Here is a 20,075-nt window from a genome sequence, read left to right as displayed (position 1 = left end):
GAGACGCAGAGTAAGTGAACGGATGATCTCCGCATGTGTTGTTCCCACCATGAAGCATGGAGGAGGAGGTGTGATGGTGTGGGGGTGCTTGGCTGGTGACACTGTTGGTGATTTATTTAGAATTCAAGTCACACTTAACCAGCATGGCTACCACAACATTCTGCAGCGATACACCATCCCATCTGGTTTGCGCTTAGTGGGACTATCATTTGTTTTTCCACAGGACAATGACCGGAGGAGGACCTGAGCCCTAGGACCATGCCTCAGGACTACCTGGCCTGATGACTCCTTGCTGTCCCCAGTCCACCTGGCTCCAGTTTCAACTGTTCTGGCTGCGGCTATGGAACCCTGACCGGACATGCTACCTGTCCCAGACCTGCTGTTTTTCAACTCTCTAGAGACAGCTCAGCTGATGTAAGAAGAGCTTTATAAATACATTTGATTGATTGATGACCCAACACACTTCCAGGCTGTGTAAAGGCTATTTGACCAAAAAGGAGAGTGACAGAGTGCTGCATCAGATGACCTGGCCTCCACAATCACCCGACTTCAACCCAATTGAGATGGTTTGGGATGAGTTGGAACTCCTTCAAGACTGTTGTAAAAATATTCCAGGTGTTTTTACAACGGTCTACTTCATGAAGCTGGTTGAGAGACTGCCAAGAATGTGCAAAGCTGTCATCAAGGCAAAGGATGGCTTTTTTGAAGAATCTAAAATCTCAAATATATTTTGATTTATTTCATGTAGAATGTAGATTTATTTAGTGTAGAAAACAGTAAAATAAAGAAAAACCCTTGACTGAGTAGGTGTCAACTTTTGACTGGTACTGTATTTAAAAAAAAAGATATCTATGTATGGGGGATTGGAAATTATGCAGATAATTGCGTTGATGGAACCCCCAATATACCTGCAATATTAAAGCTGATCTACCCCCTTGCATTGGTAGAATGTTTTAACTTGATTTGGGCACACATCGTGCCAGTGTGGTCATGTTTGCTGGGAAAAGATGGCTTATTTCAGGCAAAGTGAGGGCTGAGGCGCATCGGCCAATTTGGGCAGCCTATGTAGGGCCAATATTTTACCTGCATTGGGTAAATGTGGTCATGTTTACTGGGCTCTCTCTGTTCTTTGAAGTAAATTGAACTCTCTGTCTGTCTGTCTTATCTTTTTTTATCAATACCCTTGGATGAGGAGCATCATACAATTTGAATACCTTTTCCGTCCTCAAAATCAATACAGAACCAACTATATTAATTTGGGACAGGTCGAAAAGCAGGAAACATTTATGTCAATTTAGCTAGCTAGCTTGCTGCTGCTAGCTAAGTTGTCCTGGGATATAAACATTGGGTTGTTATTTTACTTGAAATGCACAAGGTCCTCTATTCCGACAATTAATCCACAGATAAAATGGTAAACCAAGTTTGTTTCCAGTAATCTCTCCTCCTTCAGGCTCCTTCTTCTTATTCTTTGGACACTATATGGAGGTTGGCAACCAACTTTAAGGTGCATTACCACCACCAACTGGGGTGTGGACCTCAGTTCATCTTTCAATCACCCACGTGGGTATACGGTCCTAAAAACCAATGAGGAAATGGGAGAGGCGGGACTTGCAGCGTGTCAAGTGTCACAAAATGGTCATCATGTAAGGTGAACACAGGTAAGTGAACATTTTTTGGGAAACTGTTGTATTATGTTATTGTAAGAAGTGCTGCATGTACTGTGTGTGTGGTATCTGTTGTTGCACTGAAACCATTGATGCAAAGTTAGTTGAAAATAATAATGCATAATTATTTAAAGTTATGATATGAAGATCTTAAAAGTAATAGACTGGGATATTGCAATAACCTGTTGCTACATAATGACATATTAAAGTTGTTTTTCAGTATGTTACATGCAGAAAGATGTAGTTCTTGTAGCAGGCTGGGGATCGAAATGTGTAAGCACAGCTGCATTCCAACAGTGGTGCAGATAGACAGTTGCCATGAGAGGTTCAACACATGGTTTTTAGGAAAATTCATATCGTTGTCACTGTCCCTTCAATTACCCTTTCTCTTGGACTAGCAGTTGTTTACTAATTTAAATCGATAAGTTTGGCCTAATCATCATGTTATGAAATAGTTATGAACTTCAAGTTGCCGTAACCACAATAAACAGCAGATAGAGGTAGAGAAACAGACCAATGGAAACAATGACCTCGGAACAGTAAAGCAAAATCCTTCCTACAGAAATGAACTTCTTGACAGAAAAGTGAATAATCCCTGCACAGTGGATGAATTAATTTGAACCTATTACATTGCAAGTCAACTGAACCTCAGCCAGCTAAAATGTCCAATGATCTAGCTTAAGATGAGAAGTGGTGGAGAGGAACCAGAACTTTCAGTTAGCTGGGAAGGGACCATTGTGTAAGAGTGGGAGGGGTCTGCAGCTATAGTGGGAGAGCGAGTTTAGGAGAAAGGGGTCAGTTATTCCTTTAGGATACATGGCAAATAAAGCATATAGAGGGAAATACTAAATCAGACTACTAAAGCCTTGGAGCTGCGTTGGACTTGATGCAACCTTTGAGATACACTTCTTCATAATAAGCCAGGAGATGTTTTCCACAGTGTGTGAGAGATGATTGATGACTAGTGTTGGAGTCGTGGGAAAGGAGAGGCAGATCTTAGTATGGCAACATATAGTATATGAGAGAGGAGTTGACCTGCTTGTGATTGAGGAAGTCATGGATAATGATGCTGTTGTATCAAGGGTCACTGATGTGGAAATGAGCTCCTGTTCCACTGGTAGACTCACAAGCTATGTGCAACAGAGAAAGGTAAGGACGACTAGATGACGATTTGTGCATTGGCTGAGTTTGATAATATTGTATTCATTTCTTGTCCTGTGTCAAAATTCTAGGACCTCTACAAGGTTGATAAACGAGAATAATGCAATATTATGTATGTCCTGCTGTATATCCAGCAGTATGTGAACCCCTGGTGCTTTTTCAACTTATCTACGACTTAGTATAACAGCATCAAATCACATTTTATTGGTCACATACACATGGTGGGAGTGTAGCGAAATGCTTGTGCTTCTAGTTCCGACAGTGCAGTAATATCTAACAAGTAATCCAACAATTCCCCAACAACTACCTAATACACACAAATCTAAAGGGATGTATGAGAATATGAACATATAAATATATGGATGAGTAATGGCCGAGCGCATAGGCAAGGTACAATAGATGGTATAAAATACAGTACATTCATATGACATGAGTGATGTAAACATTATTCAAGTGGCAGACATGCGGTCTAAAAGGGTCTGCTTGGGAAACTCTACCCAAGATCTTCTCAGAAGCCCGTGAACTGAGAGACAATGCCCTGAGAACTGAGATACAGAGACAGAGTAGAGTCTCATAGAGTGGTTAAAGCATTTCCATTTGCCATTGTGACAGTGACAGGGGTTCAAACGTATCAGTACTCCCTCTCCAATAGTTATTTGTGACTCAAATGTTTTATTTGTGTGCTGACTTAGCCCCTCATGGGATCTGAACTATTTTTGTCATGGTTTTGTATGAGACTTAACTGGCTGTGCAAAATACTGTAGGAAACCAGATGTGAGGAATGAATGAGAGGTGGAAAATCAGTTATAGGATACTATTCTTACACTGATTCAGTCTCACTGGGACAGAGATGCCTCGACTCTAGATGTCTGGCTAGTGATTTTATGAGCTTCATAGACATATCTGCATGACTAGAACTAGGATTGAGGGAATCCAAAATATCTGATCTCTCTCTCTCTCTTTTTTATGCAGTATCCCTTTGTGTGTAACTGTAATTTGAAACTTGTCTCTATCTTCCTGTCTCTCTCTCTACAGGTGTATGCTGAGAATGGAGTCTGCTAGCAGGATGACTGCAGGGCAGGACTGCCTTTACCAAATTGTTAACAAGTGAGTATGATGAGAGTGGGGACCTGTAATGTTGGGGGAATATTTATGGGTCCATAGAAAAAGAAAAGTCACCAAGAAGATCATGGTTACAATGTAAAGTGGTTCCCCTTAAGCCATACTATTCTTTCAACTACAAATACACTTCCCAATTCAAAACCATCAACACACATACAACTAATTCAGTTTCTCTTTAATTAACGACTGTTAAGTTTTTATTTGGGTTCAGAATGCTTATTTAATCTATTTGCTTATTTCCATCTAAAACAAAAGAGTTTTAGATGGCTCTGGTCCATGTGGCTCTGGTCCAAGTATGTGTTTGTTTACTGAAGCTCTGTGAGAAGGATATGGTCGGTCACAGGCCTGTCCTCATGACATTTATGCTACCGCCAGACTAAAGACCCTGACTTTCCCATCAATGACTGAACAGACTGGAATGTTCCTTAAATGAGTCCTGTTGTTATTGTCTTTTTATGTTGACTAAATGGAGAATTTGAGGTCTACAATATATTTTAAAGTCTATTTTGCCTGAATTGAAAATTCAAGGTTGTGTTTGAGGTCTAAAAGTTTTAGTTGCCTGTGTTAATATGGTTTAGTAGCCGTTGTGTTGACTACCATTTGGACTGATATTTCAGACGTGGCCTTCTGAAAGGGGACAGTGCACCTACAGACCCTAACAACAGGCCAGGGCAGTGCCAGGACAGGGAAGGGCAACCAATCTGCCCCTCATCTCCCTAAACAACCTAAACAACCTGCTGGAGGTCCCAAGCATAACTATGCAGGCTGAGAGGAACACCTTGGCTGGGGGCAGAACACTCTCCAAACCTCCCCATGCGACCATCAAAGACAAGATCTCAAAGTGGGAAGGAAAGGAGTCTTCCCCATCCCCAACATTAACAACAGCTACAACTACACCCACTCAGAGTATTGTGGAAAGAACTGACTCCTTAATTAAGAGTGATTCCAAACCCACCATTGAGGACTGTGAAAGACCAACCAACAGGGAGAAGCAGAAGAACAATGGGAAGGAGAACATAGAGCATATCTCCCCAACAGTCACTACAGTTCCTATTGGGAAAATAACAGAATCCCTAAAAAAGATTGATTCCAGACCCACCATGGAGCACTGGAGTAGACCAGCCAGCAAGGAGACACAGCAGAACCATGAGAAAGATAATGTAGAAATGGCTGGGAATTCGAGGACTACCTCGCCTGTGGGGCATGTAAAGGACACTACTGTGAAAATAACTGAATCCCTTCAGAAGGATGTCAGACCCTCCGAGGAGCAGCATAAAGGACACTGCAGCAGGCTGGCCAGCAGGGAAAAGCAGCAGAACCTTGGGAATGCGATCATAGGAAGGGCAGGGGTTTCTCGGCCTACTGTGGAGCCTGTGAAGGAGCAGGTGATGGGGATGCTGAAGAAAGACAACGGTAGGAGACTGGTGGAGCAGAGAGCCGTCTTCACTCTCTTCAAGAAGCTGGAGCAGACCATGAGGGAGGAGAACCCCAGCAAGAGTCCTCTAGAGCTACCTGGCAACTACTTCTGCCCACCTAGCAGAGATACACATGTAGAGGCCAAGAGAAGAGAGATAGAATCCATTTTAGGAACATTGGATGCTGACGAGATGTTTGGGGAGTCAAGGCAAGGTGGGCAAGAGGGACGAGACCTGCAGAATGTGTACACAGAGCCAGGGTCACCACCCATAAACCCGGTCCCCAAACCCCAGCGCACCTTCCAGCAACGTACCTTTCAGCACCTCTCCAAATTTGAAGCGAGGACCCACTCATTACCGAGACATGGGAAAGGGCAGAGGAATCTGCCCCCACTGCCTTCCATCTCCCCTCCACCTCTGTCCAACCAGCCTTCCCCCAACATCTACAGGAGACCCAGGACAGACAGACAAAGAGATAGAGACAACCCCAAGAGGTAAAATAGAACAGACAACACTAAATTCACACTAACAGTAATTAATTCACTCTCATTTAAACATACACACAATATATTCTAAGTATTTCCCCCTTTCTTTTGCTCCTTCGCAGGAAATCATTTGAGTTTGAGGACATTCCATCATGTCATCCGCCTTATCATCATTATGAAATTATTACAGGTGAAGAATAAAAAAACTGATCTATTCACAAATAATAATTTGAACTAAATTCAATAGTGTTTAATTATCTTTGGTCTTCCTGCAGACTCTTCCAAGGAGAATCCATATGAGGACATTGAGGTATCCAGTCAGTGCTCATCACAACCTTCTCTACCTTCCTCTCCTGGGTCAGAATGCTCCAAGGTACATAACACTGTTTTAATGATGACATAACAGTCATGACAGTTTGTGTCGGTGTAGCAGATGGGGATCTGTGATGCTCACTCCTCAGCCTGAAGTGTCTCCACATGCGCTGTTGGATAGCCAGCTTTTCAGTGGCATGACTGGGTAAGATGTGTGTGTTTGCGGGGCAGAGATCTTGAGTTTGAGTCTCATGAGCCAAATCAGGAGGAAGCGGTACTCGCTAAGCAAGCAGTGTGATGTCCTTTACATTAGCTTATGACTTACTTTACTTCACAGATTGATCTGATTATTTCTAGTCTCTGTGCAGATCTCCAGGCCTGGTTTCTTCAGACAGAACTCTGGTGGGAGTTGCAGCTTCAAGCGTCCAGATCTGCGTAAGACCAACCATCACCGTAGTGATAGTGGAGTAGCATCTCCCCCCCGGCTCAGCCCCCAGTCCACCCCTCACAGCGCAGATGAGCTGCCCCACTGGCTGTCTGGAGGAGATTCCTATAACCACGCCTGCAGGAGGATACCAATGGTAAGAGACTGTGGGAGAATCTCAATAGTCTTAAGTGGCTTCCTCTCCTCTCCTCGTCTCCTCTCCTTCTCCTATACACTGAGTATACCAAACATTAGGAACACACTGCTAATATTGAGTTGCATACCCCCTCCCCCCCTTTGCCCTCTGAACAGCCTCAGTTCATCGGGGCATGGACTCTACAAGGTGTCGTAAGCGTTCCACAGGGATGCTGGCCCATGTTGTCTCCAATGCTTCACACAGTTCATACACATGGGAAACTGTTGAGTGTGAAAAACCCAGCAGCATTGCAGTTCTTGACACAAACCGGTGCGCCTGGCACCTACTACCATACCCCGTTCAAAAGGCACTTAAATATTTTGTTTTGCCAATTCACCCTCTGAATGGCACACATAAGCAATCCATATATCAATTGTCTCAAGGCTTATTAAACATCCTTCTTTAACCTGTCTGCTCCCCTTCATCTACACTGATTGAAGTGGATTTAACAAGTAACATCAACAAGGGATCATAGCTTTCACCTGGTCAGTCTATGTCATGGAAAGGTATTCTTAATGTTTTGTATACTCAGTGTATATCCAATATTGATATTTCTAACATTCATTCTTCCAACAGGATGTGCTTAAAATCAACAGTATCTTTGAGGCTCGTGTTGGAAAGAAACATCTGAGGAGGGTCTATCACATTGCTGAGACCAGCTCAGGGAGAGGTGATTGTGAGATTCTTTCAACCCCCAAAACATTATTTCGATGCTCTCCATTTTGTAACACTTTTTTCATTTTTGTTGCAGTCACAGATGAAAACACTGACTCAGAGAGTGAGACAGAGGACAGGGCTAAAGGTACTATGTGACCAACTGACATCTTTCACAATTCCATAAAGTGCTTCTGTCAGTATCAAATTAATCTTCCCTTTTTCTACCCCTCTCCTTCATTACCTTTGCTTTTCCTTCCTTTCCTTCCATACCCTCCTTCCCCTCTCACAGCCCATCGGCAGCGCATGTCCTCAGTCCAGTCTATCCTGAGCCAGCCGGGTGAGGGTCAGTACTGTAACAAACACAGCTCTCTGGACCTCACCAGGAATCTGAAGGAGCTACATCAACGCCAGCTCTTTGAGTACTTTCTGGTTGTGGCGCTGCACAGCACCAAGGCTGGCGTCCACTACCTGCCGGAGGTCACACAGCACTTTCCCCTCAAGGTGAGGAGAATGGAGTTTGAACATGGGGCTGCCGTCTTAGAGGCTCCTGCTGTTTTTTTTCATTATTTTCTATGCTGATCTTACATTTTTTTGCACATAATGTCTCCGCCATAATTTCCTATGACCGAAAACAGCTTTTGGACATCAGAACAGTGATCAATAACCTCGATTTGGATGAAGATTTCTACTTTAACAAGTCGACAGCCCTGGACGTTCTGCTTACTCTGGACCCTGATCCCAGGACTTGAAAGAGGAAGCGGTGGAGAAAAAAAAGAGGCAAGCTGTAACATAGATGCAGGGAGTCAGGAAGCAGGTGCAGTTATGGAATGATACAAACCAAAAGATACGTCTGACATGGAAACACTAACGATACTACTTGCTGACTGATAACTGAAGAGTGCTAAATAAAGAGTAGGTAATCAAGGGAGTAATGAAGTTCAGGTGTGACTGATGACGAGACTCTTGTGTGCGTAAAGATGGGTTGCCAGGACCGGTGGTTATTAAACTGATGATGTCGAGGGCTGTAGTGGGGAAGCGGGAGTGGACGTGACACAAGCGACGCCACGTCATAAGGAGATTACGTCAGCGAGCATGTAGACCGCGATTAACTCCTTCATTTGTAACAAGTTTCAGTAAATTATTTTTGGTAGCATTTCTATGTTAAAGATTTTTTTTGAAATTGGTGATTTTCCCCATATTCCATCCAGTTCGCTTTATTTTTTATAATATATTACACTTGATCGTTCTAGAATAAGTTTCTCCAGTTCTTTTTGGTTTTCCTCTAACTTATTCTGTACCTCTATGGGACAGTTTTATTGCTATCTATCTGTACTGTTAGTCCCTCTATTTCCATTGTTGATATACGACTCACCATCTGGATTTGGTCTTATGTAGCAAAATGTGATTTTTTTTAAAACATTATATAAAAGTAGAGACAAAATGGAATATCATACAGTGCATTTGAGGAACAATGGGAAAGCAATTCTGCTTCGAAAGTTGTTCCACTTGTAAACTCACTTTTGAGAAAATCTCCTTTTAATGTTTTGCTATCTAGTGAAGAGCACTTCTTTGTCTACACCCATTCAGCATCGTTCACACCCTAAGCTTTAGCCCCACCCATCTCGTTTCGCTCTTGAAGCGCACATTTGACGCTCTGGCCGATGATTTGTTTACCTCTGGATAACATGAAAACAGCCTAACCAGCTCTGCTGGCAGCAATTTCATTACTCTTTTTTACCGATGTTTACTGACACTGGCCATATTCAACGGGTGTTGTACACATATCACGTAACGTTAGCTAACGAGCCAACCAGCCAACGTTAGCAAGTTAAACAGTAAACAGTGCCAACAATGCCACAGTGCTGGGAGCTAACGAACCATATTCAATGTTAGCTAGCTAACATTAGGTTCTAACTAGAACAGCACACGGCTCTGGGAAATGAATAATAACGTCAGTTAGGGAGCCAGCTGGCTAACGTTAGCTAGCTAACATTAGGCTCTAACTAGAACAGCACACGGCTCTGGGAAATGAATAATAACGTCAGTTAGGGAGCAGGCTGGCTAACGTTAGCTCTAACTTATACATTTTATACAGCTAACGGTACATTTTAGCTTGAAATTAAACCACTTCCTGTCAAAATTAGAAAATGTGTAATATCTAAAAAGCTAACGCTAGTCTATCTTACCTGTAAACTACATCGTGCATGGACGCGTCTCCCTGTCAGGAATGCCGTGCCATGGTTGCCCATAGTTTGAAGATATAATCTGGAGAAAGGTGTTTCCTCCATCTCTTTAGCTATCATACTCTAATTCCACTGATTTCAAAAGTTGATCCTCCAGAAAGTGGAGAGCCACACTTATGCAGCTCCACTACACAATACAGTTTTTTTAAAGACGCGTTCGACAGGATTACCAACACAGACTGATTCTATGGCATACCAATCCGAACTCCTCTCTCGGCATGTCCAGCCCACTCATTATCTCAGCCAATCATGGCTAGTGGGAAGGTTGCTGACTTTTTCTGTGGCTTAACCAACAAGGCTCGTAATTTAACCTCTAATGACTCCCCATCCCGCATGAGGGAGAGTAATCATCGACTGACACTAATTAGCATAACGTAACGGACATAAATATTCCTATAAGATATTCCTATTCATGAAAATCACAAGTGAAATATATTGAGACACAGCTGTCATCACCCTGTCATCTCAGATTTTCAAAATATGCTTTACAGCCAAAGCTAGACAAGCATTTGTGTAAGTTTATCGATAGCCTAGCATAGCATTTTGTCCAGCTAGCAGCAGGTAACTTGGTCACGGAAATCAGAAAAGCAATCAAATTAAATTGTTTACCTTTGATGAGCTTCAGATGTTTTCACTCACGAGACTCCCAGTTAGATAGCCAATGTTCCTTTTTTCCAAAAATATTATTTTTGTAGGCGAAATAGCTCCGTTTGTTCTTCACATTTGGCTGAGAAATCGCCCGGAAATTGCAGTCATGAAAACGCCTAAAAATATTACAAATTAGCTTCATAATATCGACAGAAACATGGCAAACGTTGTTTAAAATCAATCCTCAAGGTGTTTTTCAAATATCTATTTTATAATATATCCACCGGGACAATTGGTTTTTCATTAGGACCGATTGGAATAATAGCTACCTCCTGTATTTTACGTGAGAATCACTCTGGGAGCCATCAGGTGACCAGTTGCGCAATGTAGCCGCTTACGGGTATTCTTCAACATAAGTGCGTAAAACTGCGTCACAATGCTGTAGACACCTTGGGGAATATGGAGAAAAAGTCATCTGGTTGATAGCCCATTCACTGCTCAATAGGGACACATTGGGACGCAGCGCTTTCAAAACATGAGGCACTTCCGGATTGGATTTTTCTGTTATGCTCACAGACAATATTTTTACAGTTTTGGAAACTTTAGAGTGTTTTCTATCCTAAGCTGTCAATTATATGCATATTCTAGCATCTTGTCCTGACAAAATATCCTGTTTACTGCGGGAACGTTATTTTTCCAAAAATGAAAATACTGCCCCCTACTCACAAAAGGTTAACAATTTTATTCATATTTACAGATGGCATACGAGTTTGTTATTAAGGCACATGAAAGCTCACATGTTCAAGAAAGCATTTCTGCCCAAAAAAATGCATTTTGATAAGAAAAACATGTTTTACGTAAAACGACTTTCCTGTGAAGTGAGACTTGTGACATACATCTAGTTTCCTGAATCGGGTCACATATGAACTCTTTTGACCTAAATCGCTTTTGTTTTAAAGATGAGTATGAGATGAGCGTGAGTGTTTTGTTGTCGAAGGTGCAATCTCGATTAGCACATTCAGAGGTGACATTTCTCATGGCCGGTAATTTTAATGCAGGACAACTGAAATCCGTTTTACCTCATTTTTACCAGCATTTATTTATTTATTTTATTTTACCTTTATTTAACCAGGTAGGCAAGTTGAGAACACGTTCTCATGTCACCTGTGCAGCTAGAGGCAACAAACTCTAGATCACATTTACTCCACACACAGAAATGCTTACAAGGCTCTCCCTCGCCCTCCCTTTGGCAAATCAGACCATAGCTCGATCCTCCTGATTCCTGCTTACAAGCCAAAAACTCAAACAGGAGGTAATGTGTTGTTTGCCTCGAAGCGAGCGTAGTTCAATACGGAAGTGGTCTGACAAAGCAGATGTTAAATTACAGGACTGTTTCGCTATAGCACAGACTGGAATATGTTCTGAGATTTACAACATCAGTCACCAGCTTCATAAGTAAGTGCATCGACATCGTCATCCCCATTGTGACTGTACGTACATAACCCAACCAGAAGCCATGGATTACAGCGAACATTAGCACTAAGCTAAAGGCTAGAGCTTCCGCTTTCAAGGAGCGAGACATTAATCAAGACGCTTATAAGAAATCCCACAACGACCACCGGCTAGCCATAAAACAGGCAAGGCGCCATTACAGGACCAAGATCGAATCCTACTATGCTGACTCTGATGCTCATTGGATTGTGGCCATGAAATGCTTTGAAAGGCCGGTCATGGCTCACATCAACACCATCATCCCAGACACCCTGAACCCACTCCAATTTGTGCACTGCCCCAACAGTGATGAGGGGTGGTTGTTTGACTGTGGACCCATAGCGGATGCAGGCAATGAGGCAGTCATCGCTGAGATCCTGACTGAAAACAGCAGATCCACAGATGATCTCTATTGCACTCCACATTGCCCTTACCCACCTGGACAAAAGGTAATACCTACATAAGAATGCTGTTCTTTGACTACATCTCAGCATTCAACACCATGGACCCCTCCAAGCTCATCATCAAGCTCTGAACACCTTCCTGTGCAACTGAATCCTGGACTTCCTGACGGGCCACACTCAGGCAGTGCGGGTAGAGAACAACAGATCCGCCACATTGACCAACACGGGGTCCCTCAGGGGTGGGTGTTTAGTCCTCTCCTGTTCTCCCTGTTCACCCAGGGCTGTGTGGCCATGCACAATTCCAACACCATCATCAAGTTTACTGATGACACGATGGTGGTAAGACTGATAACCGATGAGGCATTCTATAGGGAGAAGGTCAGAGAACTGGCAGTGTGGTGCCAGGAAAACCTCTCCCTCAACATCAGCAAGACAACGGAGCCGATCGTGGACTACAGAAAACGAACGACGGTGCGAGCACGCCCCCATCCACATCGAAGGGGCTGTAGTGAAGGGAGTCGAGAGCTTCAAGTTCCTCTGTGTCCACATCACTGACGAATTAACATGGTACACATACACCCCACTCAGTTGTGAAGAGTGCACATCAGCACGGGTCCTGAGATCTTCAAAAGGTTCTACAGCAGCAACATTGAGAGAATCCTGACTGGTTGCTTCACTGCCTGGTACGGCAATTGTTCGGCCTCCGACCGCAAGGCACTACAGAGGGTAGTGCGTACGGCCCAGTACATCACTGGGGCTAAGCTGCCTGCCATCCAGGACCTCTACACCAGGCGGTGTCAGAGGAAGGCCCTAAAATTTGTCAAAGACCAAAGCCACCCCTGTCATAGACTGTTCTCTCTACTACCGCATGGCAAGCGGTACCGGAGTGCCAAGTCTAGGACAAAAAGGCTTCTCAACAGTTTTTACCCCCAAGCCATAAGACTCCTGAACAGGTAATCAAATGGCTACCCGGACTATTTGCATTGTGTTCCCCTCCAACCCCTCTTTTACGCTGCTGCTACTCTCTGTTTATCATATATGCATAGTCACTTTAACTATACATTTATGTACATTCTACCTCAATTGGCCCGACCATCCAGTGCTCCTGCACATTGGCTTACCTCAATCAGTCTGACTAACCGGTGTCTGTATGTAGCCTAGCTGTTTTTATAGCCTCGCTACTGTTATTGTTCAGTCTTTTTACTGTTGTTTTTATTTCTTTACTTACCTGTTGTTCACCTAATACCTTTTTTGCACTATTTAGAGCCTGTATGTAAGCATAAGGTCTACCTACACCTGTTGTTTTTGGCGCACGTAACAAATTAACTTTGATTTGATTTAATAGGCTCAATCAAGCTAGTTGTCTTCACTACTTTCTTATGTCATTCTCGCTGGCTCCAAAAGTTTAAAATGTGTTGATAGGGGACAGAATGCGGTCGGACCATCAAATAATTGAAATTTACATCACTCTTAAAGATTTTCCACATTGGTGAGGATATTGGAAATGTAATCAAAGGCTGTTGGATGATAACTTGTTTTTAACCAGGACAGAATAGTTTATAACTGACTTTTCCAACATAACATAGATACAGCAGATCCCATTATTGTATGGGACACTTTCAAATGTGTCTTTAGAGGCCATGCAATTCAATACTCATCTTTAAAACAAAAGCCATTTAGGTCAAAAGAGTTCATATTAACAATGGAAATAGTACATATAGATAGCAAAAAAACTGTCCCATAGAGAGAGAACAATTTAGAGGAAAAACAAAAAGAACTGGAGGAACTTTTTCAAGAAAGATCAAATGTTATATATTATAAAAAATAAAGCGGACTGGATGGAATATGGGGAAAATTGCACCAAATATTTTTTTTATCTTCAACATATTAAGCATGCTACCAAAAATAATTTACTTAAACAAATGACCCATGATTCACCAAACAATTTTATTGAAAGAGGACGCAAAGTACTTTAATAAGCGTGATCACATCTGGCCGTGATTCATAAAGGTAATGTCATGTTTGGGACTCCCGAGTGGCGCAGCGGTCTAAGGCACTGCATCTCAGTGTTTCAGACGTCAATACAGACACCCTGGTTTGATTCCAGGCTGCATCACAACCGGCCGTGATTGGGAGTCCCATAGGGTGACGCACAATTGGCCCAGCGTCGTCCAGGTTTGGCCGGGGTAGGCCGTCATTGCAAATAAGAATTTGTTCTTAACTGACTTGCCTAGTTAAATGAAGGTTATATAAAAAGTTAATTGTAAAGATTTCTTTCCATTAATACAGCTGTTAATTAACAACTGTACAGAAAGACTAATTTGAAAGCCACATTTCAGAGGAGGAACTTCTTGATGCAATTATAGCCTTTATTTATTATTATAAACTCCAGGGCTGGATGGCATACCAGTTGAGGAATACCAAATATTTGTTGATATACTCAGAGGACCGTTATTAGCATGTTTTAACCACTCCTACAAAAGTTTTACATTATCAGATACTCAACAAGAAGGTCTGATTCTTGTTACTGAAACATGATCCAGGTGACCCAGGTGGTAATATAAAGATCCAGTCCATTACAAAAATTGGAGGCCCATACACTTCAGTGTTGACACGCAAAAATTCTAGCAAAATGCATAGCGCATAGATTTTAAAAGGTATTCTTGGATATTATTAAACCTAATCAGACAGTTTTTTTTTACATGGACAATACATTAGAGATAATATAGGACAAGTACTGGAAACAATAGAACACTATTGAAAATCTGGGAAACCGGGCCTGGTATTCATAGCTGACTTAGAAAAGTATTTTGATAAAGTACGACTGGCATTTCTATATAAATGCCCGGGATATTTCAATTTTGGAGAATCTCTTATACAATGGGTTAAAGTTATGTTAGGAACCCTATGTGTAAAATAGTAAATAATGACTACTTCTCAGAAAGTATTAATCTGTCAAGAGGAGTAAAACAAGGTTGTTCACATCGGCAAATGTATAGCCATCGAAATTTTTGCTATTAAAATCAGATCCATCAATAATATCAAGGAGCTAGAAATCCAGGGCTTAAAAACAAAGGTGTCATTGTAGGCTGATGATTCATGTTTTCTTTTAAATCCACAATTTGGATCCCTCCATGGATCTAAATTATGTTTCGATAGTGTTCTAATATAGTGTATATCATAATTTAGTTCTAATCCAGAGAAGTATCTGGATTAGAACTAAATTATGATATACACTATATTACATACAGTCATATCACAGGTTTTTTATGTGAGCAAAAAATATAAAATTTTATTTGGAATGTCAAGTCAGACAAAATTAAAAATATATAATGAATATTAATTTGGAGGGCAGAAATGATTCAATATTAAAGCACTTTAATTCAAATGGGTTCTCTAGCATATTCGTAAGAATGGCTCACCCTGTGTTCAAGAATGGCCTTTTTCTCTTTATTCAGATTCAAACCTCTCACTTTCAGATATTTGAAAATGAAATAATCTCCAAAATATTGTTATTTTTAAAACATGCCATACAAGTTGGTTACAATTTCAGGTTAATCCACTATAAAAGACAGAACATATATTACAACAAATATTATTGTTTAACTCAAATATACTAATTGATTAAAAAAAACATTATTTGCAAAAAAATAATACATTAAAATAGTATAATCTTTGTAAATTATATCATAAATAGGACTGGAGTTAAGTCACATTCACGTGCATGTACACCCAATATGGTCCCCCCTGTTGATGATGCTTATTATGTATTATGGTTGAATCAAAAGATGACATGTAATTAAATTGGAAACAATTAAATATATGTGAAATTAAATTAAGAACATCTTCAGGCAAGGGTCTATTTTTCTCAATTTCCACCTGACTGATGTGCCCAAAGTAAACTGCCTGTTGCTAAGGCCCTGAAGCCAGGATATGCATATAATTGGTACCATTGGAAAGAAAACACTCTGAAGTTTATAGAAATGATAAAATACTGTAGGAGACTATAACACAATAGATATGGTAGGTGAAAATCCAAAGAAAAATCAACAGGATATTTTTTTGATAGCCCATGCATGCTCTTCCATTGGAACATATAGGTAAATAAAATAATCTAGCTCCCACTATGCAATTCCTATGGCTTCCACTGGGTGTCAATAGTCTTTGTTCAAGGTTTCAGGCTGGTTTCTTCCAAAAAGAGTAAGAAATGCGAATTTTACTACAGGGACACAGACTTGGAAATTCATGTATGCGTGTGCGACGAAGAGGACATGCACCTGCTGATATCGTTTTCCTATTGAACATACTTCTTTCTGTATGAAATATTATAGTTTAATTACATTTTATTGTACCTGAGGATTAAGTAGAAATGTATTTTGACTTGTTTTAACAAAGTTTAGCGGTAGCTTTCTGGATTCATTGTTGAACGAGTGGACTACTCAAATCGATGACGCCAACTAAACAGACATTTTGGGACATAAAGAAGGATTTCATCTAACAAAACGGCACTACATGTTGTAGCTGGGACCCTTTGGATGACAAATCAGAGGAAGATTTTCAAAAAGTAAGTGAATATTTAATCGCTATTTGTGAATTTATGAAACCTGTTCCTTGGACAAATATTTTGATGTGGGGCGCCGTCCTCAAACAATCGCATGGCATGCTTTCCCTGTAAAGCCTACTGTAAATCGAACAGTGCAGTTAGATTGACAAGAATTTAAGCTTTTAACCAATATAGGACACTTCTATGTACGTAAAATGTTTAATATCCATCATTTTTACAATTATTTATTTTAATTGCGCTCCTTCCAGTTTCATCGGAATTTGTCCCGCTAGCCTTAAACAATAATGTATGTTGATGCTATTATTATATACAATATCCAGTGGCGATTTTAGCATGTACATCTTGGTGGTGCAAACAAAAAAAACATATTTTTTAGATGCATGCCAGCAAAGCCACTACACAACACAACACTAAACAATACATTAATTGCACTATAACAATGACAAATGGTGCACACAAACTGGTAAGGCCTACATAAAGCTGTCCCAACAGCAGTTTTATTTTCAGCTCCATGGAGTGAATCCTTACCACTGCTACACCTGGCCATTAGCGAAGCCTTGTCTGGCAGCAAAACAGTTAATTCAGCCTCATTTCCTGCTTAAAAAAACATAGCTGATACTGTATAGCTGACTTGCTTAAACAAATGTGGTTTCTACTGACAATTGAGATGTACAAACTATGGTATAAGGGAGTCATTGAAAATAAGAATTTGTTCTTATTAACTGACTTACCTAGTAAAATAAAGGTTAAATAAAATAAATATATATATATATGCTGTATATATAAGGGGACAACGAGTGGATAAGAGGCAATCGGTAATTTTGATTAAGACATTAATGAGCAAGCTAGGACAGTAGTAGTCAATATAATTATTTTTTCAGCACTTTTGAAATGTACAGTGACAAAATTCAGAACATGGGCCGTTCTTACAGTATTCTCCCTGTACACCAAGTCAGAACCGTAGGGGGCATATAACCAGACAATGAAATCACTTACAATATTCAATGATTACAATTCTCTAAAACAGACTATTGGCTACATGTACAGCACCAAGTCAGAATAGTACGCTAAGTTAAGGGGGAAAGGGACCAAATTATTAGCGTGAGGCACATGGGCTACTAACAGCTTCCCACAAAACATACAGTGGGGCAAAAAAAGTATGTAGTCAGCCACCAATTGTGCAAGTTCTCCCACTTAAAAAGATGAGAGAGGCCTGTAATTTTCATCATAGGTACACTTCAACTATGACAGACAAAATGAGAAAAAAAATCCAGAAAATCACATTGTAGGATTTTTAATGAATTTATTTGCAAATTATGGTGGAAAATAAGTATTTGGTCAATAACAAAAGTTTCTCAATAGTTTGTTATATACCCTTTGTTGGCAATGACAGAGGTCAAACGTTTTCTGTAAGTCTTCACAAGGTTTTCACACACTGTTGCTGGTATTTTGGCCCATTCCTCCATGCAGATCTCCTCTAGAGCAGTGATGTTTTGGGGCTGTTGCTGGGCAACACGGACTTTCAACTCCCTCCAAAGATTTTCTATGGGGTTGAGATCTGGAGACTGGCAAGGCCACTCCAGGACCTTGAAATGCTTCTTACGAAGCCACTCCTTTGTTGCCTGGGCGGTGTGTTTGGGATCATTGTCATGCTGAAAGACCCAGCCACGTTTCATCTTCAATGCCCTTGCTGATGGAAGGAGGTTTTCACTCAAAATCTCACGATACTTGGCCCCATTCATTCTTTCCTTTACACGGATCAATCGTCCTGGTCCCTTTGCAAAAAAACAGCCCCAAAGCATGATGTTTCCATCCCCCATGCTTCACAGTAGGTATGGTGTTCTTTGGATGCAACTCAGCATTCTTTGTCCTCCAAACACGACGAGTTGAGTTTTTACCAAAAAGTTATATTTTGGTTTCATCTGACCATATGACATTCTCCCAATCTTCTTCTGGATCATCCAAATGCTCTCTAGCAAACTTCAGACGGGCCTGGACATGTACTGGCTTAAGCAGGGGGACACGTCTGGCACTGCAGGATTTGAGTCCCTGGCGGCGTAGTGTGTTACTGATGGTAGGCTTTGTTACTTTGGTCCCAGCTCTCTGCAGGTCATTCACTAGGTCCCCCCGTGTGGTTCTGGGATTTTTGCTCAAGGTTCTTGTGACCATTTTGACCCCACGGGGTGAGATCTTGTGTGGAGCCCCAGATCAAGGGAGATTATCAGTGGTCTTGTATGTCTTCCATTTCCTAATAATTGCTCCCACAGTTGATTTCTTCAAACCAAGGTGCTTACCTATTGCAGATTCAGACTTCCCAGCCAGGTGCAGGTCTATAATTTTATTTCTGGTGTCCTTTGACAGCTCTTTGGTCTTGGCCATAGTGGAGTTTTGAGTGTGACTGTTTGAGGTTGTGGACAGGTGTCCTTTATACTGATAACAAGTTCAAACAGGTGCCATTAATACAGGTAACGAGTGGAGGACAGAGGAGCCTCTTAAAGAAGAATTTATAGGTCTGTGAGAGCCAGAAATCTTGCTTGTTTGTAAGTGACCATATACTTATTTTCCACCATAATTTGCTAATAAATTCATAAAAAATCCTACAATGTGATTTTCTGGATTTTTCTTCTTCTCATTTTGTCTGTCATAGTTGAAGTGTACCTATGATGAAAATTACAGGCCTCTCATCTTTTTAAGTGGGAGAACTTGCACAATTGGTGGCTGACTAAATACTTTTTTGCCCCACTGTACACTTAGTATTAATTTCCTAGCTACAGTATACATATCTCCCTGGCATATTACATCATTTATGCATCAGCATACAAGACATTGTTGGACTTACCTTGTTGTGCTGTGCTCACTTGAACAGCATGGCGGTCGTAGTCAAATTTTGTCCTCAAACTTTGTCATCAAAGTCTTGCATTCTTTGGAAAAAAAAACAAGGTTGAATCATGACGTCAGTGCACTTTAGGTCGGAGCTCTAGAAAGAGGCCCGAGTTCATGACTTGGAAATCCAAGTTGGATGACCGTTCAAAAAGTATTCAGAGTTAGTTCCCACTTGTCTTGAATTCACTGAAGTCTGAGATTTCCCAGTTCAGAGTTTCCAGTTGTTTTGAACACGACAGAAGACATGCTGGATTGCCAGCATGGCCATTGTATTCAAACTTTTCTGGCCCATGGTGTTGAATGTTCATCCTTTTAAGCTTGGAAAAGAGACCCTTAAACCCAGACTTGGACCACACAACCACTCCACTGAATAGCAGGCTAGTGATTGATTTGCAATGCTTGCAGTTAGCAAATGATTCCTTCCAAGCCACTAATTGTTGAATTTGCAAATTCCAATAGGTTGTGT

General features: G+C 41.1%; 1 protein-coding gene across 2 annotated transcripts in view; it reads left to right on the top strand.

Moving 5' to 3' along the window:
- The first annotated feature begins 2,455 nt into the window (after positions 1 to 2,455).
- LOC109865055 (DENN domain-containing protein 2A) overlaps positions 2,456 to 20,075 on the top strand; it is a 43,465-nt gene continuing 25,845 nt past the window's right edge. For both annotated transcript variants that reach the window (XM_020453175.2, XM_031798131.1), the window contains exons 1-9: positions 2,456 to 2,813; positions 3,861 to 3,932; positions 4,565 to 5,856; positions 5,970 to 6,037; positions 6,123 to 6,220; positions 6,528 to 6,740; positions 7,356 to 7,449; positions 7,531 to 7,581; positions 7,726 to 7,937. In XM_020453175.2, the coding sequence (XP_020308764.1) occupies positions 4,706 to 5,856; positions 5,970 to 6,037; positions 6,123 to 6,220; positions 6,528 to 6,740; positions 7,356 to 7,449; positions 7,531 to 7,581; positions 7,726 to 7,937 (1,887 nt within the window). In that variant the 5' untranslated portion in view covers positions 2,456 to 2,813; positions 3,861 to 3,932; positions 4,565 to 4,705. The remainder of the gene's footprint in view (positions 2,814 to 3,860; positions 3,933 to 4,564; positions 5,857 to 5,969; positions 6,038 to 6,122; positions 6,221 to 6,527; positions 6,741 to 7,355; positions 7,450 to 7,530; positions 7,582 to 7,725; positions 7,938 to 20,075) is intronic.

This window comes from Oncorhynchus kisutch, linkage group LG19 (genome assembly GCF_002021735.2).
Source record: "Oncorhynchus kisutch isolate 150728-3 linkage group LG19, Okis_V2, whole genome shotgun sequence".
Classification (NCBI taxonomy): domain Eukaryota; kingdom Metazoa; phylum Chordata; class Actinopteri; order Salmoniformes; family Salmonidae; genus Oncorhynchus; species Oncorhynchus kisutch.
The sequence above is the reverse complement of the archived record's forward strand: the minus strand, read 5'-3'. Positions and strand labels throughout refer to the sequence as shown.